This window comes from Ictidomys tridecemlineatus, chromosome 8 (genome assembly GCF_052094955.1).
Source record: "Ictidomys tridecemlineatus isolate mIctTri1 chromosome 8, mIctTri1.hap1, whole genome shotgun sequence".
Taxonomy (NCBI): domain Eukaryota; kingdom Metazoa; phylum Chordata; class Mammalia; order Rodentia; family Sciuridae; genus Ictidomys; species Ictidomys tridecemlineatus.
Genome location: NC_135484.1, coordinates 61,523,657 through 61,546,462, shown reverse-complemented (window position 1 = coordinate 61,546,462; position 22,806 = coordinate 61,523,657). Strand labels below are relative to the sequence as shown.

The following is a 22,806-nucleotide window of genomic DNA, read 5'->3' as shown; positions in this document are numbered from 1 at the left end:
TTAAAAAAAAAAAAAAAGAGGTACTGGGGATGTAGCTCAGTGTTAAAGTGCCTCTGGGTTCAATACTCAGTACCCGCCCCCAAAAAAGGAATAGTCAAATTGATTAAAGAATGGCGGTAAATCAAGAAGAGTTTTGTATCATAAAGGCCAGAAAAATAAGGTAAAAAGTGACAACAGCTCGACACACTGGCACATTCCTACAGTCCAAGCTACTCATGAAACCGAGGTATAAAATCTATCAAACCCAGGATGTTCAGACTGGCTGGGGCAACAAAGTATGACCTTGTCTCATTAAAAACATAAATATTAAAAAATTAAAGAAAAAAGTGAGGGCTGGGGATGTGGCTCAAGCGGTAACGGGCTCACCTGGCATGCGCAGGGTGCTGGGTTTGATCCTCAGCACCACATAAAAATAAAGATGTTGTGTCCAACAAAAACTGAAAAATATTAAAAAATTCGCAATCTGTTTCTCTCTCTCCTCTCTCTTAAAAAAAAAGAAAAAAGTGAAATCAGATCTTTCTATTTTCAATTCTACAGCTTCTATAATCTTTTGTATAGTTTGCTTTAAAATATAAGTTCTTGTATCAGAAACTTTTGCCTCTAAAAATAATCATTTTCTTAATGATACAGGAATGATAGTTAAAATCTGCAAATCAACTTTACCTTTGGTCCTTGAAAGGCAGAAAAAACAATGGACTGTCTAAATTAACATAGTTTTCATGTTCCTAAATCAGAGATGACCAATGACCATGTGATAATATTTATAATCATACTTTCTGATCAGTCTAGTAGCAGAAGAAATATAAATGAGACACACAAACTGAATTTTTTTCTACAACACAGGTGACTTTTGTCACCTCAACAATCAATTTCTTTCTCCATTGTTAGTTTTAGATAAATGTTTAAGAGTAATTTTGTAGAATGAAAAGTAAATGCAAAGACATAAAAACTAAAAAAAATATGACACTAATCATCAGTCTTTTTCTGAAAGTATTCAGAAAGAGGTCTTTTTAAACACTGAAAAAAGCTCACATTGGAGGAGGTGAGGGAAAGAGGAAATACTGAGAAATGATATTGTCAAATTATATAGTTATATTGTGTGCATGTTCTAAAATGAAACAATGAACCCTATCATTATGTTCAATTATAATGTACTAATAAAAATATGGAAAAAAACCCCTTACATTTGGGGGCTTCCTTGAAGGAAGTGTTATCATTTACCAATGACAAAATATTCTAGTTAATGAACACTTATTTACCTAATTAACTTACTACCAGTGAGAAAGGAAAACTTAATAGTTGGTGAGAACATAGTACTCTATAAAAAGAGAAAGAGTAAAATAGGTCTTGTTTTTCCATTAAACTCAGCTAAAAAATAAGCATCTATTAGTATTCCAAATACATAGTACATCAATGCTTATAGTGCTAAGAAATTGCTCTTGAAGTATAATATCTAAATACTAAATTAATAATCATAATTAAATTATTACTGATAAATTTTCAATATATTTTTCCCAAAAATTCTCTCTATGATAAGATATTCTTTTGGCCTTTATTTTAACAAATTTTTATATCAACTATCGTCCATCTGACATTTGACTCAAATGGAAAGTTAATGAACTTGCAATTCTTTTTCAAGTACCTCCACCATGGAATGTGGATAATAAATGGCTGTTAAATTAATTGAGAAATGAATGAATGTATAAATGAATAGCTTCAATACCTTATCTTCCTCATCCTCAAAAAGGAATACTACGGTTCATGAAAGAGACATATGTAAAAGAAAGTATTAATGCTTTTACTATATTCACTGTATACAGAAATACTGATGAAATTCTTATATCAAAAATTCCCAGTAGATACTTGTAACACTAACTAAAATGTAAAAGAGAGAACTCAACAGTACCCAAAATTATTTTACTTGTGAAATATTAGCAGACAAAGCAACTTCAATTTGATATAAGATTAAAGCAATTTAAATTTGATATAAGATTTAGCAGAACTTTTCAGTGGGGTGAGTAGGGGGATTCAAAAGCACAGACTTAGGGAATGCTTCCTTTAAATTTTCTTGTAGTTAAAAACACCAAAAATATTATTTTACTTATAACATTCCTGGTGGTAAAGATGAAAGAGAAATATCTTTAGCTCTGATGCTTATAATTAAAATGCCTCCTTAAGAATCTTGATTTCATATTCCTTTGTATTTAAGCCTCATGGAATTGGGGGAACAAAGAAAAACAACCAAATAATTACCAATGAAAAGTCATGTTAGACAAATTTGATATGATAGAAAAACTGTTACCAAGAATAAGAGATGCTGATATCTGAAGGATTAAAAACTATTTTAAAGCAAATAGGCCAATAGAAATTTTCATTAAAGTTAGCATGGCAGAAATTGCTTTGATTGTATAAAAATTATTACTTTCATATAACCCAAAAAAACAATGCTAACAAAACAATTCCCTTCAATAGTAGTATATTAAATTAATCTAATAATATTAGTCAATTTTTAAAGATGGTTTCTTATTAAAAACAGTAACATCCACTAATAACTTACAAACATTAGAGAACGATTACAAAATATACACATCTAAATAAAAAAAAAAAAAGGTTGCTCTTTAGCATTAATCCAAGGTCAAAGATATTTTTTCCTCTAAAATAACACATGGTCTTTTATTTTTCAAATTGGAGGTTAGATTTTTGAGTAAGAATATACTAAATAAAGGTTTTAACTCTTTTGACAATGTGAAAAAAGAACAAGTTAACTTTCTAAGATGTTATAATCTGAGGGCATTCCTAATTTCTTTTCCTATAGTTGTAACAAAGATTGGATAATAAGAAAAATCTCAATGGAGTTAAAGCATCAATTATTTTCCCATTCTGCAAGTTACACAGGAGGAGGGGAATTATTAACAGGAATGATAAAACTGTACTTGCATTTGGTAACACAAAGAGAAGCTTACAAATGAGACGTCTCATTAGTTTGAGCAGATGGATCAAAATTAAAGGCTGAATCGCCAACTTTTAATTTCCCAATAGCCAAGAAGAGCTTGAAGTCTTGCAGAGTAGGACTGTTGAAAAATCAACATGAAAAGATTTTCTCCATCTGTCATCACACATGCCTGAGTGGAACACAACTGCCTCCTACTGTTTTTAATACTTTTAAAGCAAAGCTGCACATAAAATCTATTAAGTACATGAGCACACAAGTTTAGATGATTGGTATACTGAAATCTGTTGAATAGTATGATCAGAGAATATCAGTATGACTTTTGAACATGAAATTTCTCTATTCTAATTTAACTCAAATGGGTAGAAACAAAATAAATTTATGTATAAATTTAAGTGGTAACTGTTAATTTTTAGCATAAAAGCTGATTAGTTGCCTGAAAATCATGGGTTTTTTTTAATGGATACATATTTCAATCTTTAAAATACTGATCTGAAAAGAAACTGCTCTGATAAAATCAAAGTACTTTGGGAAAACAAACCAGGGAAATATCCAAATATGAAGGTAAGAAACAAAAACAGATAAAGCCAGAAGGATTTACTAAAGGAATTTTTTTTTTAATTGGAGGAATTACAGTGGCACGATGTGGTACTAGGGAAAAACAATTGGTTTTCTTGGTGTAGACTGGACTGCCATACATATTTCTTACTACTATATACTATTAAGATATATTTAAATGGCAATATGATCCAGCTGAAGTTTAAGCACATAGCCCCATAAGAAATAAGTAAATTTTCTTTTAATAACAAAGAAAAGCAACATATCAAATATGTGGTGGCTTAATAAAAATGGGTAATATGTAATAACTATAATTCAATTCCAGAAGCAAATCTCTGACTTTGTTTTCTTCTATTAATGCATATGCATGTTACCAATAATTTGCTGTATTTACATATACAACAAAATTTTAAAAAGGAAGTCTCTTATAATGAAGCACATATAGAGTTTACTCAGCAACATTTGGTAGAATAAGGAAGAGTGAATTTGGCTGTTTTTTAGACGAGAAGAAAAGGTTGTTGAACTATGTATTTTTCGTTTTCTGACAGATGGATGCATAGAAATTCATTTATTTAGAATTATTATTTGGAAACCTACACAAAGATAGCAAGTGACTGGGATAAGATCATCTTGATCCTCAGTTATGAGTAGAAAAAAACACAGTTCAGAAATTCCACTGTACTGGAAATTCTTTGCTGATCTGATAACAAAAGCATAGGATATAATACTACAGCTTAGTTAAGATGTCTCTTCAAGATTTTTTTTTTATTGTTGGTTGTTCAAAACATTACATAGTTCTTGATATATCATATTTCACACTTTGATTCAAGTGGGTTATGAACTCCCATTTTTACCCCATATACAGATTGCAGAATCACATCAGTTATACTTCCATTGATTTACATATTGACATATTCAAGTCTGTTGTATTCTGCTGCCTTTCCTATCCTCTACTATCCCCCATCCCCTACCATCCCCTCCCCTCTTCTCTCTCTACCCGCTCTACTGTAATTCATTCCTCCCCCTTGTATTATTTTTCCTTTTCCCCTCACTTCCTCTTGTATGTAATTTTGTATAACCCTGAGGGTCTCCTTCCATTTCCAAGCAATTTCCCTTCTCTCTCCCTTTCCCTCCCACCTCTCATCCTTGTTTAATGTTGGTCTTCTTCTCGTGCTCTTCTTCCCTAGTCTGTTCTTAGTTACTCTCCTTATATCAAAGAAGACATTTGTCATTTGTTTTTTAGGGCTTGGCTAGCTTCACTTAGCATAATCTGCTCTAATGCCATCCATTTCCCTCCAAATTCTATGATTTTGTCATTTTTTTAATGCAGAGCAATACTCCATTGTGTATAAATGCCACATTTTTTTTATCCATTCGTCTATTGAAGGGCATCTAGGTTGGTTCCACAGTCTTGCTATTGTGAATTGTGCTGCTATGAACATCGATGTAGCAGTGTCCCTGTAGCATGGTCTTTTTAGGTCTTTAGGAAATAGACCGAGAAGGGGAATAGCTGGGTCAAATGGTGGTTCCATTCCCAGCTTTCCAAGAAATCTCCATACTGCTTTCCAAATGCCAATCAAAATCCCAATGGCATTTCTTGTAGAAATAGAGAAAGCAATCATGAAATTCATATGGAAAAATAAAAGACCTAGAATAGCAAAAACAATGCTAAGCAGGAAGTGTGAATCAGGTGGTATAGCGATACCAGACTTCAAACTATACTACAGAGCAATAGTAACAAAGGCAGCATGGTTCTGGTATCAAAACAGGCGGGTGGACCAATGGTACAGAATAGAGGACACAGAAACCAACCCACAAAACTACAACTTTCCTATATTTGATAAAGGGGCTAAAAGCATGCAATGGAGGAAGGATAGCATCTTCAACAAATGGCTGGGAAAACTGGAAATCCATATGCAACAAAATGAAACTGAATCCCTTTCTCTCGCCATGCACAAAAGTTAACTCAAAATGGATCAAGGAGCTTGATATCAAATCAGAGACACGGCATCTGATAGAAGAAAAAGTTGGCTATGAACTACATACTGTGGGATCAGGCTCAAAATTCCTCAATAGGACACCCATAGCAGAAGAGTTAACATCTAGAATCTTCAAGATTTTTTAAGGAAAAATAATCCTCTGAGGGTTTCCAAGTCTCTGAAAACAAACCCCTATGTGAATTCAATATCAATGAATAATTATCAAGGATTGCCAACCTTGCTGAAACAGTTATCTACCCCAACTTCAAAATCAAAATGTGTAGAGTCATGCATAAAACATACCTACACGATAATTTCAGTACTAGATATATTACAAAGGCATTCAGCAGAAGCTGCCACTTATCAAGATAAATAATTTTATTGGACAAATAGTACTCAACAGATTAGCTTGCAAACAGAAGACTTAAACAGAACAATTCTTAAGACCGACACAGTGAAAATTTAAGTTGTGAGCAACTTTCTAGAACTATTCATATAATACAGGAAGTTTGAAGAAGTGAAAATCATAGAGCTTTGTTTTTGAATTATATTGTAAAAGAACTTTTTAAAAAGGGGGGTGGGGATTTTAGGGCTGGAGTAGTGGCTCAGTGGTAGAGCACTTGCCTGGCATGTGTGAAGCACATTAATGATAAAGACTACTGGGTTCGATTATCAGCATTGCATATAAAAGGCCCATTGACAACTAAAAAATATTTTTTTAAAAAAAGGATTTTATAGATTTTATTTATCAAGTTTTGGTATTGGATCCCACAGATGACAAGGGAGTTATAGCTGATTATTATACAGAGTGTCTGCCAGACTTAAGCTCTTAGAAAAAAAAATAAAGAGTCTTCCATAGACCTTTTTTAAATTAATTTTTTAAAAAAATTTTATTAGTGCATTATAGATATAAATAATAGTGGGCCTCATTTTGACATAATCATCCATGGATGGAATATAATTTGCTCCATTTCAGTCCTCAATGTTTTCTCTTTCCCTTGCCACCTCTTTTCCCCATTCTCCTACCTCTGTTCTACCAGTCTTCCTTCTATTATCATTTTGTAAATCAGTACTTTACAGATACACGTAAAGATAGAATTTTCTGTGGTATATCCATAAATGTACATAGCATAATTTAATCAATTTCATCTTGCAGTTCCTCCCTTCCTGTTCCTCTTCACTCCTCAATCCCCTTACTCTACTCCATTGATCTCCCTTCTACTTGTAAAATGACTGTTGATTTGTGATGATTCCATTAATGATAAAGAAAACTGGCTTATCAGATTAATATTTACAATCTGAAGGCACTGGCCTAGACTTTGTAGTACTATCAACACTAGAGGCAAGTTTCAAGTAGTGGGATATAGTCCATAAGTATTTCAAATTTCCCATGCCCCTTATTTCACTAAGTATGTTGAGTCTTAGATGACAAGGAATTCATACGAATCGAATCATATTTACCATACAGTTCATGTACATGATACCATACTAGCAGCCAAACCAAAAGTGTCCCCTCATAACCAATCTTTCTTAGTAGCAACCATCCTCCTGGAATACAAAATCTAAAAGGACAACAGTGCATAGAACACATAGATTACAATTTTGAAATATAATATCTTTAGGCAAAGCATATATTTACATTTTAATAATATTGTTTCTATGCATGGATTGCTCATAGTTTTGAACCAGAAAAATACAATGGCTTAGAGAAGCTATAGGAATACAAGGGGAAAAAAGAACAGGGAATTACAGGGGAAATGTACATTTAAGAAATGGAAGGACATATACCTACAGAAGCTGTCTCAGGGTAGTAGAATTAACAGTGATTATTTTCTCCTGAAACTATTGTTTTTTCGCATGCCCAAGGGTTAAATTTGTTAAGTTCTTTCTTTATTCAATATCTTTCATACTACTCATGTTGAAATCACATTTTAATAAAACTAGAACAGGGGCTAAAATATAAAATAGGGTCACAGTATGTAACAAAAATGTGGGGAAGAACAGGTTTTTCTAATTGCAAATAAGTGCACACCCCAAACAGAATACAAAAAAAAAAAGTATGCATATCTGGATTATTATAATTGTGATTTAGAGATAATAATTGATAAAAACAGAACTCACTAGTATGACACTACTCTGACTGAAAATGCCTTAGGATTGAAAAAAATAAATTCAAAATGGCAAAAGCATATTAGGACAGAACTTTACATCACACTACATTTATAAGATTGCTCCTAAGAAATATAGCAGACATTTATATAATCTAATGTAGGTCTGTGGTGACAAGGAAATGTTGTAATTCATTTGAAGTACATTTCTAGAATAATGTGGCAAATCATAAAAAGGTAGCATTTGAGTCATAAAGTCCTTTGGGAACTTGTCATATGTAAATTCATTTTTTTTCTTTGAAGTACTGGAGGTTGGACTTAGGAGTTCTCTACCTCTAAGCCACATCCCTGACCCCCCATTTATTTTTAATTTTGAGATGGGATCTTACAAAGTTGCCCAGGATGGACTAGAACTTATGATCCTCTTATCTCAGCCTCCTGAGTAGCTGAGATTACAAGTATTTGCCACTTTGGGCAGCATAAATAAGTTTTTACACAGAAAAAATAACAGTGGGTAGAAAGATAATCATTACAGCAGCACTGTCATTAACAATAGATAATTGCAATCATTTAAAGTACTCAATAATGGGGGAATAACCAATAATAAAGGAACAGCCAATGTCAGCTAAATGGCAAAGGAGCAATGTAAAGTTCTATTAACAAAGGACCTGTACTGAAATCCTGGTGCCAGCCTTAACTAGTAGTATGACCTTGAGAAGCTGCCTAACATGTTATATATTCATCACTTAAAAAAAAAAAAGGAAATAATCATGTGTATGTCAGAGGACTGGGAAAATTAAAAGTCCAAACAGACTTATATAGTATCTGCAAATTAGAACCTGAAAAATAGATTCTTTTACTTACCTGTAGATAATAAAATAGTGAAGAGTATGTAGGTACATTATGTTTATTAGTCATTAAGAAAAAGAGTGAATATAAAACTGTATACTCAGTATAATTCTAGTTTACAATGGATTATAAATAATAATAAAAGTGCTTGGATGAGCAAAATGAAAAGCTGCATATGTGAGTGGATAAAAGACGAGAGAAATGTATAAAATTTCATTAATAATGATAAAATAACAAACTATTTTTAAAATGTCATTTTATTTTTATAATTAAAATAATGAGGAGATATGTAGGTATTTCTACGAAGCTTAAGTAAATCCTCTTATTATGGAAAACAAACATCATCGAAAATCACTCAAGAACAGGAATTGAAACTACAGCCAAAACCTCATTCCTTATTGTATACAGCCTAAGGAAGGGTCATAGTTATCTGCTCTAATTTTTGTTTGGAGCAGCACAGATCTGATACAATCTAAAATATCAAAGTCTGTCCACAGGCTCTCAAACAATAATTAAACATTATACAATTACCCACAGTGCAGTTTTAGCCAGATGTGAGTACAAGAGAAGAATGCTTAGTGTTGACACTTCTTAAAGAATTGGCACTCATGGATATCATGACATGACAGGACTTGGAGAGGTAATCCTTATTGCTAACTTCTGCCTCAGCCACATTGAATTGATAGGCTCCTCATGTTCTAGGAAACCAGTCCCTAGTCACTGAAGATTTCCTTTGTATATCTCATTGAAGTCTATCTTTGTAAGGAGGCACCAGATTTAGAACAATAAATCAAAACTAACTTACTATAAGAGCCCGCCCTTAGTCAGCTTTCATTCTAAAAAACAAAGCAATGAATGAATCTATACTAAAATTGGGGAAAATTGGCAGGAAGACCACATCTCTACTGACCAAATATCTCTGTCCAGCATCTCTGTTTTATACATCAAGATTTCTTAGGAGACATCATAGTCCCTTTTATAGGGATGGAACTATGCCAGAAATGAAAGAAGAGACAGTTTTCCTCGGATCCCTTAAATTATACATTTATTTAAAATTTTCTTCAATTGGAACTACTTCCTTTTCCAACATTTAGGGATAAAGCTGCATTTTATTTACCAAAGACATATTTTTAATTATAAATTCATATTTAAAATTCTGTAGTAGTATAATAAATTTATTTAAATAACAATTCTTTCCAGGGTGTTTACTGAGTGGTGTCCCATGCTGTGAAGTCACAATGTTATATATATATATTGGTGCTGCAAATAAGATTTAATCTGGGGGACAAAAGGTTCTCCTGCACTTAAAAGGAATTTAAAAACCAAAAGGCCAGAAAAACATATCATGTCTTGAAGGTTAACACTGTACATATAAATAAATAAATCCTTTAACAAATCTACCCAAAGAAACATAAACAATTGAACAATGATTAATTTTTATATAAGCAATTATTATCATTCTTCTTTTAACTGAAAATCTTAATTGAAAAAGTTTAGATAAAAAGGAGATTTAAAATGAAATTGCTATTCTCTTTTCTTTTACTTTGCAGTGGTGGAGATCTAAATAGGGGCTTTGTGCATACTAGGCAAGCAAGCACTCTATCACTGAGTTACACACCTATCCCCAAACTGCTTAATTCATGAACACCATAAAACAATACAAAATGTTATTTTGTATATGTGTGTGTGTGTGTGTATGTGTGAGTGTTTCAATTAACACAAATTCATGAAAATACTAATAATAATATAACACTAAAAATTTCTGTATTGTGTAAGAAGATATGGATTAAAAATTTGAGCTAATACAGATTGGTGCTTTTTTAAACTTTAATTTTTGTATTAAAAATGTCAAACAAAATGCATGACCTATTATTAATAGTGGGATGTCAATATTATCTATGATTATTTTTGTGGGATATGATTACTTATTGAGTACAGCAATTTTTAAGAAATAAAACCTTTGAGTCACTGTCCCATAATTCAAAGAAAAGTTTTTCATGAATAATCTAAAAATTAGAAATTTTTATCAATAAGTAGTCTTTAAAAAATGATAAAATAAATTAAGTGTACCTGGTGTCCAGCTTTTACTTGCTTCAAAACACTTTCATAGCATACTTCATCCATGTTATTCAACTGCTGCATCTTAAAGTTTATAAAACATAAAAAATATCAAATGAAATGTTATAAACTTTCTACCTAGAAATAAAACTTTGTCAATTATAATGCATCCTTTTTTTTTACCTCTTAAACTAGTATACACAGAAGCAACAAATACATAAAACTTCCCATAAGAAACAAATACAATGCAATTAAAACTACTGATGAAATACTTCAAAGATTCAGACTGCCCCTTCCTCTTACTCGTAGATAAGAATGCCAAGTTTTTAAAAGACACTACTTTAAGAATAATATACTAGTTATAGGTATTTTAGAATAACTTTAAAAGTTCTCTCTACTTTCCCTAGAAAAGGATGCTTTTCTTTTATTTCATTCCATAATCTATATATACATTTTTCCTTTTTAATTCTCAAAGTTGTGAGAACACTTCAGGTGGGATGGCAAATGCCATATTGAGATGGATCCTAGGAAACAGACAGTTTCTGTAATGTGTATAAACAGGAGAACTATTTTTCTACAGAAACAGTTTTCAGATTAATTACAAACCTAATATACAAACTGAATAAAAAAGGGTTTCCTTTTCCCTATTAATGACGAGGAAGTGTCTAACTAAAAAGGTAAGAAGGTAAGGAAAAGGGTCATGTATGTGTGAAATTAATATAATTTGGATATTTTATTTCAGTAAAATAAACATTTTTAAAATCTAGAACTATTTTAACTGATAGTGGCTAAATAGGTTAGGGTGATCATAGAATAATTTATTTCCACCAATGACTTAAAAAAACAACCCTATTACCACCAAATAAATCCCAATAACTTTTTCAGTACACTTTGGGTTGAATTCTGTACAAAGCCATTAGTCTAAATTATGAATATTACTTATAGCACTTTGACATATTCTTTCATAACAATGGGATCATATTATGAATTTTTGAATGAAACTGAGAAGTCTACAAGGATGTCTTCTTATAATAAATGACAAAATAACAACTGGTTATAAAACATATTGAAAACACCTTGGGGGAAGACTTAATGGTTACCCATTGCATATTTCTACTAATGAATACTAATACTAATAAATTCTAATAATACTAATAAATTTAATAAGACAAAAGTCTACATTTATTTAAAAAAGCATAATTAACTATTTAAACTATTTAAATATATAAGTTTTAAAACTTTCTAAATTTTTAAATTTTCAAAATAACTGATAGCTCATCTTCTGACACCATTCCTTTCATGAGTATGATGCTAACATATTGTGATAAAAATTTTAATTAGTTTTAAAGAATTTATCAATTTGTATGATGCAGTGGAAGAAAATAAGTTTTAAGATGAATGACAGAAATCTGTAACAATTTTCTTTTCCTAATATCTCTATGATAACCATCTGCTAACATTTAAATTATAAAGCAAAATATAATCTAAAGCCATAAAGAAGCAGTTCTACATTTATCACTCTGATACATTAAAATGAACTAAATAATCAAATATATGTTAAACATGACTGAAAAACAAGCATCAAGTAATACTAGAGAGCACTTAAAATAATCAACAAATATTGAAATATTCATATAATATCACCATATTGTGATATTTATTATGAATAAGTCTGAAAAAGAGCTCTAAAATTTGAAAGATCTCTTGACATTTATGCAAGAGATATCTATTGTAACAGTCATTTCTAAAATCTATTAGCGAATATTTAACTTACAATAGTATAAGGCTCTATTTTACAAATAAAATATTTTCTTAGAAAGAAGTAAATTAACACAATAAAGAAGAAGTTTGACATGATAGCATATGACTGCATCTTGTTCTCTTAACTAAGGAGGTCAAAAGGCTGTAAGTTTTATCATACGTCCTACAGTTATTTCTTCTAAAGAAAAATATGGGTTGTTGAAGAGAATAATAAAAAATAAATGTTAAACACAGCTTTGTATAAAATATAAAACAAAGTTTTCCTTCATATTATCAAATTAGTCTGTAATAAGCACTCTAATAATGCAAATAGTACTACTTTAATAGTACTACTTAAGGAATTAGATAAGCAGAGTTTTGAAGCACTATATAGAATTTTAGAAATGACATTATATATATATATGATAATTATAAAACATTTTAAATTAAACAGAATATCTCTCCTTATGGTTGCTACCACAAAATTATTTTTCAATTATATAATTTCAGTTATAAAATATCTTATTATTTTGTTAACATTATATTAAAATATTTATTACTAGTTTAGTAGAGCTCTTATTATTTTACAATGGGTTTCAGTCAAAAGAACTTTCTGATATTTTACTAAGAACACAAAATATACATTGAAAATAGCAATACAAACTACTAAAAGCACCTTTCTGTAAGATGTATTCAACTACCAGTCATTGAGGAGGTATATTTGATTTTGTCTTAGATAGCACATTAGGAATGCTACTAAAATAGTCTTTTGCAGTCTTAATTTCCAGACAAGTATTCAACAGTAAGTCAACATAAATATTTTTTAGAAAAATATAATTATTAAAATGAATATTTTACCTTATTTGCACTTTTAATCCCCAAAAACGTCTGTCCAAGAGGTACTGGACGAAAACGGCCATCAAAGTAGAAAAGTCCAATGTAGGGATTAACATGTAAAAATGTAGCAACATCAAGGTAGTTGGGTAAGGTTGCAGACAGTCCAAGTATCCTTATCATACTCTGTGTGGATTCAACCTACATGGGTTATGTTAATTGGAAGTTACTTTAAATAAGTATGGGTTGTTTACATTAATTTAACTAAAATCAGTATTATGTGTCCTATTAATAGGACCTTCTAAAAATTGTAGAAGGAAATCAGTTCAGATATCAACTGAGGGTCTTACCAAGCAAAACTCTAAAGCTCACAATTCACAACCTTGATCCAACAGATACATAATAGAACCCCCTACTATTAAAAATATGCATAGGAATTTATATTAAATAGCAATAAAAATTTATAACAATGGAACATATTATTAGGTCAACAAAAACTCATTAACTTCCTCAAACTAAAAAACATATAGGGTAAATTCTCTGATAACAATGTAATATACCCACAAAGATAATATTGATGGATGGTCAAAACTTCCAATCAGCACCACAGTGGCACACACCTATAATCCCAGAGGCTCGGGAGACTCAGGCATGAGTACTCCAAGTTCAAAGATCAGCCTCAGCAACTCAGCAAGGCCCTAAGCAACTTAGGGAAACCCTGTCTCACAATTAAAAAAAAAAAAAATTTAAAAGGGCTTGGGGATGTGGCTCAGTGGTAAAGTGCCTTTGGATTTAATCAATGGTACCAAACACAAAAATCAAAACCAAAACCATAAAGCTTCCATTCATTTGGTAAATAAAACACACCATTATGATCCCATGATGCTGCTATCAATTTCACAGCCATTTTTTTGAGGAAGTTGTTGACAAATTAGCTGAATCTATTTGTCAATAAGCAAATTAGCCCAGTATGAATAACAGTAATACTCCCAGAATTACTCCTCCATCAACACTGGAGTACCACTTAATCTGTAGGAACTAAGGATGCAAAACTGAATAAGACACATGTAGAGAATATATAGAGAAGTATAAATAGGAAGAATAAAAAACTGACAGAATTGGGTGGAAATCAAAATATACACACATATAGAACATATTACCATATATTTGTTTTCACTAAAGAAATCATACAGGTATCAGCAAAAACTGAACCAAAAGCAAAGAACTCCAAATAATGGAATATTATATTATCACACCTGTTATTTAAGAAAACTCCTTCATCATACAAAGTAATTAGAATGATTTTAATTACTCTATAGTTATATATAGTGTCCACAGTAATCTGGAAAGAAATAGAAGTTATATTTCTTTTTAAAATTATTATTTAAAATACAAAATTTACTGAACAAAATTTTAAGCCCATTTGATGTTAAATACCTGGTCCCCTAGCAATCACCTGAGACATTTTTCTGCTAAAAATCCATTATAGAACAACCATGTTTTTAATCTAAAAGTATAACTCATAATTTTAACATAATGAAGTCCTTTGAGAAATACTTTACTTGAAATAAGAAAAATTTGGAATTTTATGTCCTAAACCAAATCCCAAAGCTTTTTATGCCACAGATATTTCCCTAAAAAGAATCCATTGTTCAAAATGATATAAAAATAGTGCTTTAAAGATTTATTTTTATCATTTAACACAAAAATGAGGCACTAAACTTTCATGTTTCCCCTCACACAAAAAATCTAAATTTGGACAGTCTCCCTACTCAGTGAAATCAAAGTAACTGAGACAACTAATACCAGATCAATGTTGTTGAATACAACATATTTAAGAGTTCTTGTATTTCCATCTTTTCTAAATTTCTCCCCATCATTTCAAGTGTGTTGGGTATTTAGTCTCGTCTCTAGCACGTAATTTCAGATCATGGACAGCTGGAACAGCTTCCTGTCACAGGTCTACATTAGTAACAAATATAGAATGATGTAAAACACTGCCATCTACGGGGCACATATGGTAATCACAACAAACAAAAAAGAAGAACTTTGCTTCTATTAAACACTCATGAGCACTGCATTAATATATTGGAAATATGAGAATCATAAACACAGTAGTCGACGTGTATTTGTCTACTTTTCAACAGATATATAGCAGTTAAAATCAGAAAGAAAGACCAGGATTTAATAATCTTTACTATCCAGCTAAGGAATTTGAAAATATTCTTAAGATAATAAACAATTATTTAGCAAATGATTATAAGGAAACATAAATGGAAAATGATTATGGAGATGATAATGTGAGGTATGAATTAATATATTACTTAATTATAAACTATATGTCCATAACATTATATCTTAAGATTAATTATATACTTATGTAATTAAATGATACATAAAATATCCCATTTTATACCATTTATCATATTTATAAACCATATATAAAATTATATTCTACATGTATATTTGCAAAAACTTTTATGAAGATATGATTGCTTTAAAAATATACATGTTACATGCATATGGGTGTGTGTATGTATGTGTGTACATACATACAGAAAGAATTAGCAGCAAGACTACATTCTACTTTCTCTCTCTATGGGGACAGAGGGGTAAAGAAAACAAAGCTGTCCTAGTTAAATAAATCCCCTTATAAAAAGATGTGAATGACAGAACTTCTGGCAAATGTACTAATGCTATTTACTTGGCCTCTAATGTTTTATATTTGCAGGAAATTCTTTATCTGTGGGATGCTTTTAACTGGATGGACATGGTCCAACAAGTTCATTGCAGGTAAATGTAGAATGTATGAATTCATACAGCATGGTTTCCTAAACAATTTTAACTAAGCTATTTAAGTATTTAGGTATAAAATAAAAATGTTTCATGATCAAAATAACTCTCTTTTGTGTAAAAAGTGTACTGAATACTTCTTTTTGAGGTCTTATACATAAAATCTGTACCAGAACATATGCACTGTAGTAAAAAAGAACTTGGAGATACTTCTCAATGCTTCAACTATATTTTACAACTAGTTATACCTGTGAAATTATTATTAAACTGATATTAGCTAAAATATTTAATTTTTATAAATATTCTTTGAACATTTCAACCCTCTGTATTTATGTGCATATATACATATTTTTCATTTATATGATAAAAGTGATCATATATCCCAAGAATACTGTCCCTTTACTTTTTAAAAAAAAATTTTTTTAGTTGTAGGTGGATACAATACCTTTATTTTATTTATTTAAATGTGGTGCTGAGGATCATACCCAGTGCCTCACATGTGCTAGGAGAGTGCTCTACTGCTGAGCTACAACCCCAACCCTGTCCTTTTACTTTTTTAAAAAATATTTATTTTTTAGTTATAGGTGGACACAATATCTTTATTTTATCTGTATGTAGTGCTGAAGATGGAACCCAGTGTCTCATGCACAGTAGGCGAGCGCTCTACCTCTGAGCCACAATCCTAGCCCCCTGTCCCTTTACTTTTAAGAAATCATTTTTCCAGCTTGCTGCATATTCTTTCATGTATACATACACATCTTATTCTACACCAGCCTAAAAGTAATTTAAATTATATTTTCTGATGACATACTATATTTAGAAGATCAAAAACCAGAAGACTGCTGGAGCTTATGAACAAACTTAGCACAACAGCAGGATAAAACATCAACACTCATAAATCAATAGCTTGCCTTTATTACAATAATAAGTCTGCTGAGAAAAAATTATGAAAATCATATAATTTACGGAAAAAAACTAAAAATAAAAAAACAAAAACTTTGGGAAGAAATCTAATCAAGGAGGTGAAAGACCTCTACAATAAAAACTTATAACACTGAAGAAAGAAATTAAAGAAGACCTTAGAAAATGGAAAGACCTCACATATTCTCAGACAGGCAAACAATATTGTCAAAATGATCCTATTACCAAAAGTTACAGATTCAAAGTAATCCCTACCAAAGTACTGATGACATTTCTCACAGAACTAGAGAAAACAGTTCTAAAATGTATTTGGAAGAATAGCCAATGCAACACCGAGCAAGAAAAACAATGACAGGAATCATAATACCTGATTTAACACTGTACTACTGAGTTATGGTAAGAAAAACAGTATTGTACTGATATCAAAATACACAAGAAGACCACTGGCATAGAAAAGACATGGAAATAAATCCGCACATATACAGTCATCTGATCCTTGACAATGGTGCCAAACTATATGATAGAGAAAACAGCCTTTTAACAAATGGTGCTGGTACAATTGGGGATATTCATATGAAACAAGAATGAAACTAGATCTCTATCTTTCACTCTATGCAAAAGTCAATTCCATGAGGATCAAACACATAGGAATTAGATCAGAAAGTATGCAACTCCTGGAAGAAACCATGGGTCAACATTCCAACAAAGAGGTACAGGCAATGACTTTGTCAATAGAACATCTAAAGTTAGGGAAATAATGACAAGAGTTAATTAATGGCAGGACATCAAATAAAAAAACGTCTGCAAAGCAAAGAAAACAAAAACAAACAAAAAGTCTATGGAATGGGAGAAAAATATTTGGTAGCTACTATTCTGACAAACGATTATTATCTAGAATGTATAAAGTATATATCTATAAAAAACTTAACACCAAAAAAGCTCAAATAATAAATGAAAAAAGGAACTAAACACACATTTCTCAAAAGAAAAAACACAAAGACAATGAATACATGAAAAAAGTGTTCAACATAAGAAGCAATCAGGGATATGCAAATCAAAACTGCACTGATTTCATCTCACTCTAGTTAGAATGCAATTACCAAGAACACAAATAATAATAGATGCTGGGGATGGGGAACAAAATGTATACTCATGAATTGTTGGTGAGACTGCAGATTAGTACAACCAGTGTAGATATTCCTCAAAAAACTAGAAATGGAACCATCTTTATGACTCAACTACCCTACTCCAAGGTGTTTATCGAAAAGAACTAAAAATCAACATACTATATATAGCAATATAGCACCTCAATGTTTAATGCAGCACGATTCACAGTGTCAAATTATGAAATCAGCCCACATGTCTTTCAATTGATGACTGGATGAGGAAAATGTGGTATACATACACAATGAAGATTTAACTAGCCATAAAAAAGAATGAAATTATGGAATTTGTTGGTAAATGAATGGACATAGAAAACGTTATGCTAAGTGATAAGCCAGACTCAGTCAGGGGTTGAATATTTTCTCTCATATACAGAAGCTAGACCAAAATGGGGGGTGGGCAGTGATCACATGAAACCAGAAAAGATCAGTGGAACAAAGAAAGAAGATAGAGAGAGAGAAGGTATAGAAAAAGTTAAGAACTCTGGAATGAAAGTGACCAAATTATGTTATGCACATATACACCACAATGAATTCCACCTTCACTGTATATCTATAAAGTACCAATTAAAAAAACTATAAATAAATAGAAGAATAACCAGTAGACAAGAAGGGGAACAGGGAGAGCAAGAAAAGAAAGGGAAGGAGAAAGTATGAGAGACTGATATGGAGCAAATTAATTCCATGCATGTATGATGTCAAAAAGATCCCCACTATCATGTATAATTATAATGGACTAACAAAAACATTTAAAAATGTAAATAAAAACAAAAACTGTTTTGTTTACCATTATATCTAAAGCACCTAAAACTATGAGCTGGCAAAATGTAAGTGCTTAGTAAGTATTCACTGGGTAAAATAATGAACAAAAGTACAAATATAGCATACTTTTTATGATACACAAATAAATAGAACAGCTTGTTTGCTCAATGAATAATAACACAGACTATTTAAGCCCAGGTCATATGGCCCTACCTTATACTTTTTAAAGGTAGAATTTCATTTGTATGAACATACTGAAATATATTAAACCATTTCTGGTATTGAATATTTGGATTGTTTTCAAAATGTTTTGATGTAAAAAGAGAACTTTGGGCTGGGGGTGTATTTCAGTGTATAGCCTTGTCTGGCATGTGTTAAGCACTGGGTTCAATCCCCAGCATTCAAAAAAAAAAAAAAAAAAGAGCGGGAGGAGAGCTTCAGTGAATACTAGTACTAATACATCTTTGTGAGTTTGTGTTATTATTTCCATAGTTTAGATTCCTAGAAGTAAAAACATAGGGTTGATCTTAGTGAATGGAATTGCATTTCATTTTCAGTTTTGCTAATCTAATAGAAATATTGGTTTGGATTTCTTTCAAGTATCTTTTCAATCTTTCTCAGTATGCTTATTTCTATTGAACAATGTGTAACAAATAATTTCTGATATGCAGTCACTTCAATTTTAACTTTTGGGGTGATATCCTTACTATCATGACTGGGCAGAATATTTTAAAATTTACACAATGAAATGTGGCACAGTTTTCCTTTATAACATTTCGAGTTTATGATGTTGCTTAGATATCCACTCCAAAGTTACCAAAAAAAAAACACCTCTTCTATATTTGCTGCAATGCACTGAGAGTTTGTTTGATTCAATTAAATCATTAATGCCTAGAATTTTATACTCCACTTACTAGAAGGAATACATAGGAACATTTAAAACTTGGTTGGCACAAAATATCATTTCCTAAAGTTTTGTATATTAAATTCCTATGCCTGGATATGGATCAGAGATCTTCAGGATATGAAATATAAAATAACTGTTATTAAACTAGATATTCAGATGGAATGTTAAGGAAGTAGGAAAATCTGGCTGTATCTTCCAGGGTTTTGGCTTAGAAACAAGTGGAATGAAATCTTATTTATACTGATATAGAAAAGATAACAGAGTTCTAACATGATTAGCAAAGATATTTACGGGAAACTAAAGCAGAAACATAAAGCTGAATTTGAATGTAGGTAGAAATCAGCAGAAAAAAACTTTTTAAATACAATATTTACATATAAACACACACAGGTTGAGCATCCCTAATTTAAAAATCTGAAATTCAAAATGCACCCAAATTTGAAACTTTTTGAGTACCAACATGCTGCCACAAATGGAAGAGTCCACACCTGAAATTTTATGTCGGGTCATAGTAAAAATGTAGGCACATGGAAACTATGGTATATAAAATTACCTTCAAGCTATGTGTCTAAGATGTATAGGAAACATAAGTGAATTTTGTGTTTAGGTTTTGGTCTCATTCCAAAGAATTTCATTATTGGCATGCAAATATTCCAAAATCTTCTTCCCTACCAAACATATCTAAAATATGAGGCACTTCTGGTCTCAAATATTTTAGATGAGGGATACTCAACCTGTATACACCCACACCCACCCACCCACCCACACACACACACACACACACACACACACACACACACACCATCTGTAATGACACACAAAGATTTAGGTAAGGTAGGCACAAAAGTATTGTTTTCTTGGATAAATTTTTAGAATGAAAAAAAATGTCAGGTAACAGAATCTTAGAGAATATAAACATTAATGATGAAGACAGGAGAGAAGTAAAGGAGCCTGAGAAAGAGCAGATAGATGGGGAAAAAGTCATGTAAAAAATTAGGACAGGGTATCATCATGGATCCAAAGGAAACAAGTTTCAAGACTGAGGAATGATGAGTAGTATCCAATATCAAAATTACTAATATCACAAGTTAAAAAAGACTGGGTTTGAAAACTATCCTTTGGTAACTGGTGATACTGGTAAAAATATTTTATTAATGTTGATTTAGTTCAATCAGTGACCAGACTGCAGAGGTTGAAAAATCAAAAGGAAAACAGTGAAGATACATTAATATTTCAAGAAGCTAGGTGGTAAGGAAATTTATGGAGCAAAATTATTGGAGAAGGATAAATTTGAGGGAAGTTTTCTGGTAAAGATCAAAAGACTTTTTAATTCTATTACGCTAAGTAGACAGTGGCCACTAAGAGACAGAAACTGAAGATATAGGAGAAAGAAAAGGAGTAACTTACAGAGTCAAATGAATGGGGTCTGAGGCAAGGGGAAAAGAGACCTCTGAGAAAAGTTTAAGAATATAATGATGGAATCCTTATGATGGCAGGAGTAGAAGCAGGATTCTTTTCTGGTTAGGGGAAAGGACAGAATTTGAGGAGTTCAAGCATGAAGGTCTTTATTTCCTTTCAGTAAAAAGTGCTCTCATGTAAGAATGAGGCATGACAAAGTGGGAGAGAGTGATAAAGGAGACTAAGGAAGCTTAGTAATGGTCACATTAGGGAAATAGAAGAAAAGCTGCTTAGATGTTACAGGGTAATCCCAGCAATTCAGGTAAATTCAGAATCCATGAATGTGTAGTATATATCATATTCTATGAATATATACTTACACTAGTCTATACCACTGTGTGATCTTCTCCTCTAATGATGAGCAGTCTGGCTAGAAATAGACATAATTCAGCTGATTTGCTGTTGTAATTTTGCCAGGTACTCAGAGGTAAGTAACTTAAGGTTTTTGACAACAGACTTATTGATCATCAGGTCTTGGCTATTTCAGGAAGAAAACTAAGGCAAGAGAATATGAATAAAAGACAATAACAAATGGAGAGTCAAGGAAACGGAGTTCTTAATGAGTTAGAAAAACTTGTGTTCATCTATTTTCCATACATGTACAATCTACCAGAAAACTTCACTTTAATATCTATGACTATTCTAAGAGTTCATATCTTTTCACTTATTTTAAAAAAAAAATAGCCAACAAAGAATATCCTGATACTCCTGGCATGGGTGAATTTACCAATTATTTGTTTCTACTATTTTATAAATTACCAAAAAGGCCCAAACCTAGAGACAACATAAACATTCCCCTTTAAAAAAATATTAGTTAAAATTATGGCTATGTGGCAATCAAATCTCATTTTATCCAATATATGAGAAAAAATATAAATTACATTCAGATTTTTGGAGGGTACAATGCAGAGAAGAACTATATTTTACAACATAATTCCTTATGTTGTAAAATATTTTAATTCTGACTAGTGAATACTGGATCAACTTTACAACACAGGTTTAGAATAGAAGTTTTCCTATACTTATTTTGGTTAAAGAGACATCAATGAAATGAGATTTGGAACAAACTGAAGAGTTAATGTGAAAATGAAACAGTTAAGTGTTTCTTCATTCTAAAATTACCTTTATCCCCGAGAATAATGCATATTAAGTTTTCCTTTGAATTCTATATTTTAGGATTAAAAACTTACTGGTTCTCTCAAAATAAACTTACAAAAAAAAGAGGTAACTTTCTCTTACCTGCCGTAAAGTACGTGCAACTATGCTTTCTAATACTGGTCCTCTATCTTCATGCAGCAAATGAACTTCATCAAGAATAAGGAGTTTTACAATTTGGGAAAGAGCAACATCCCCAACACTCTTTCTTGTCACTACATCCCATTTTTCTGGTGTGGTAACAAGCATCTATAACAAAAGAAAAGATAAGCAAAAATAGTGGAAAAGTCAAATACATTATTAAAGTTTCATTTGTATCATTCAAAAATAAATATTTTTGTGGCCACTTTTACTCATATATAATAAAATGTGTTTAAAATACCCCAAAATAACATTTAATTTACTATACACAACAGTAAATTCAAGAACATTTTTCCTTAAGCTATAATTTTAAGCAGTTATTTAAAGTTCTGAAGGTGAGTAAGCGTAATGTAAAATGTACAAATTACACACACACATACAATTTGTAATATAAAATAAAAATAAAATTTTTTGAAAGTAACATATATTG

The 22,806-nt window shown here is 31.2% G+C and overlaps 1 protein-coding gene across 4 annotated transcripts in view; it reads right to left on the bottom strand.

Annotated features, from left to right (window-relative positions):
* Positions 1 to 22,806, bottom strand: part of Ascc3 (activating signal cointegrator 1 complex subunit 3) — a 340,007-nt gene that overhangs the window by 200,311 nt on the left and 116,890 nt on the right. For all 4 annotated transcript variants that reach the window (XM_078019561.1, XM_078019562.1, XM_078019563.1 and 1 more), the window contains 3 exons: positions 22,320 to 22,484; positions 13,101 to 13,277; positions 10,515 to 10,586 (listed from right to left, as the gene is read on the bottom strand). In XM_078019561.1, coding sequence (XP_077875687.1) covers positions 10,515 to 10,586; positions 13,101 to 13,277; positions 22,320 to 22,484 — 414 coding nt within the window. The remainder of the gene's footprint in view (positions 1 to 10,514; positions 10,587 to 13,100; positions 13,278 to 22,319; positions 22,485 to 22,806) is intronic.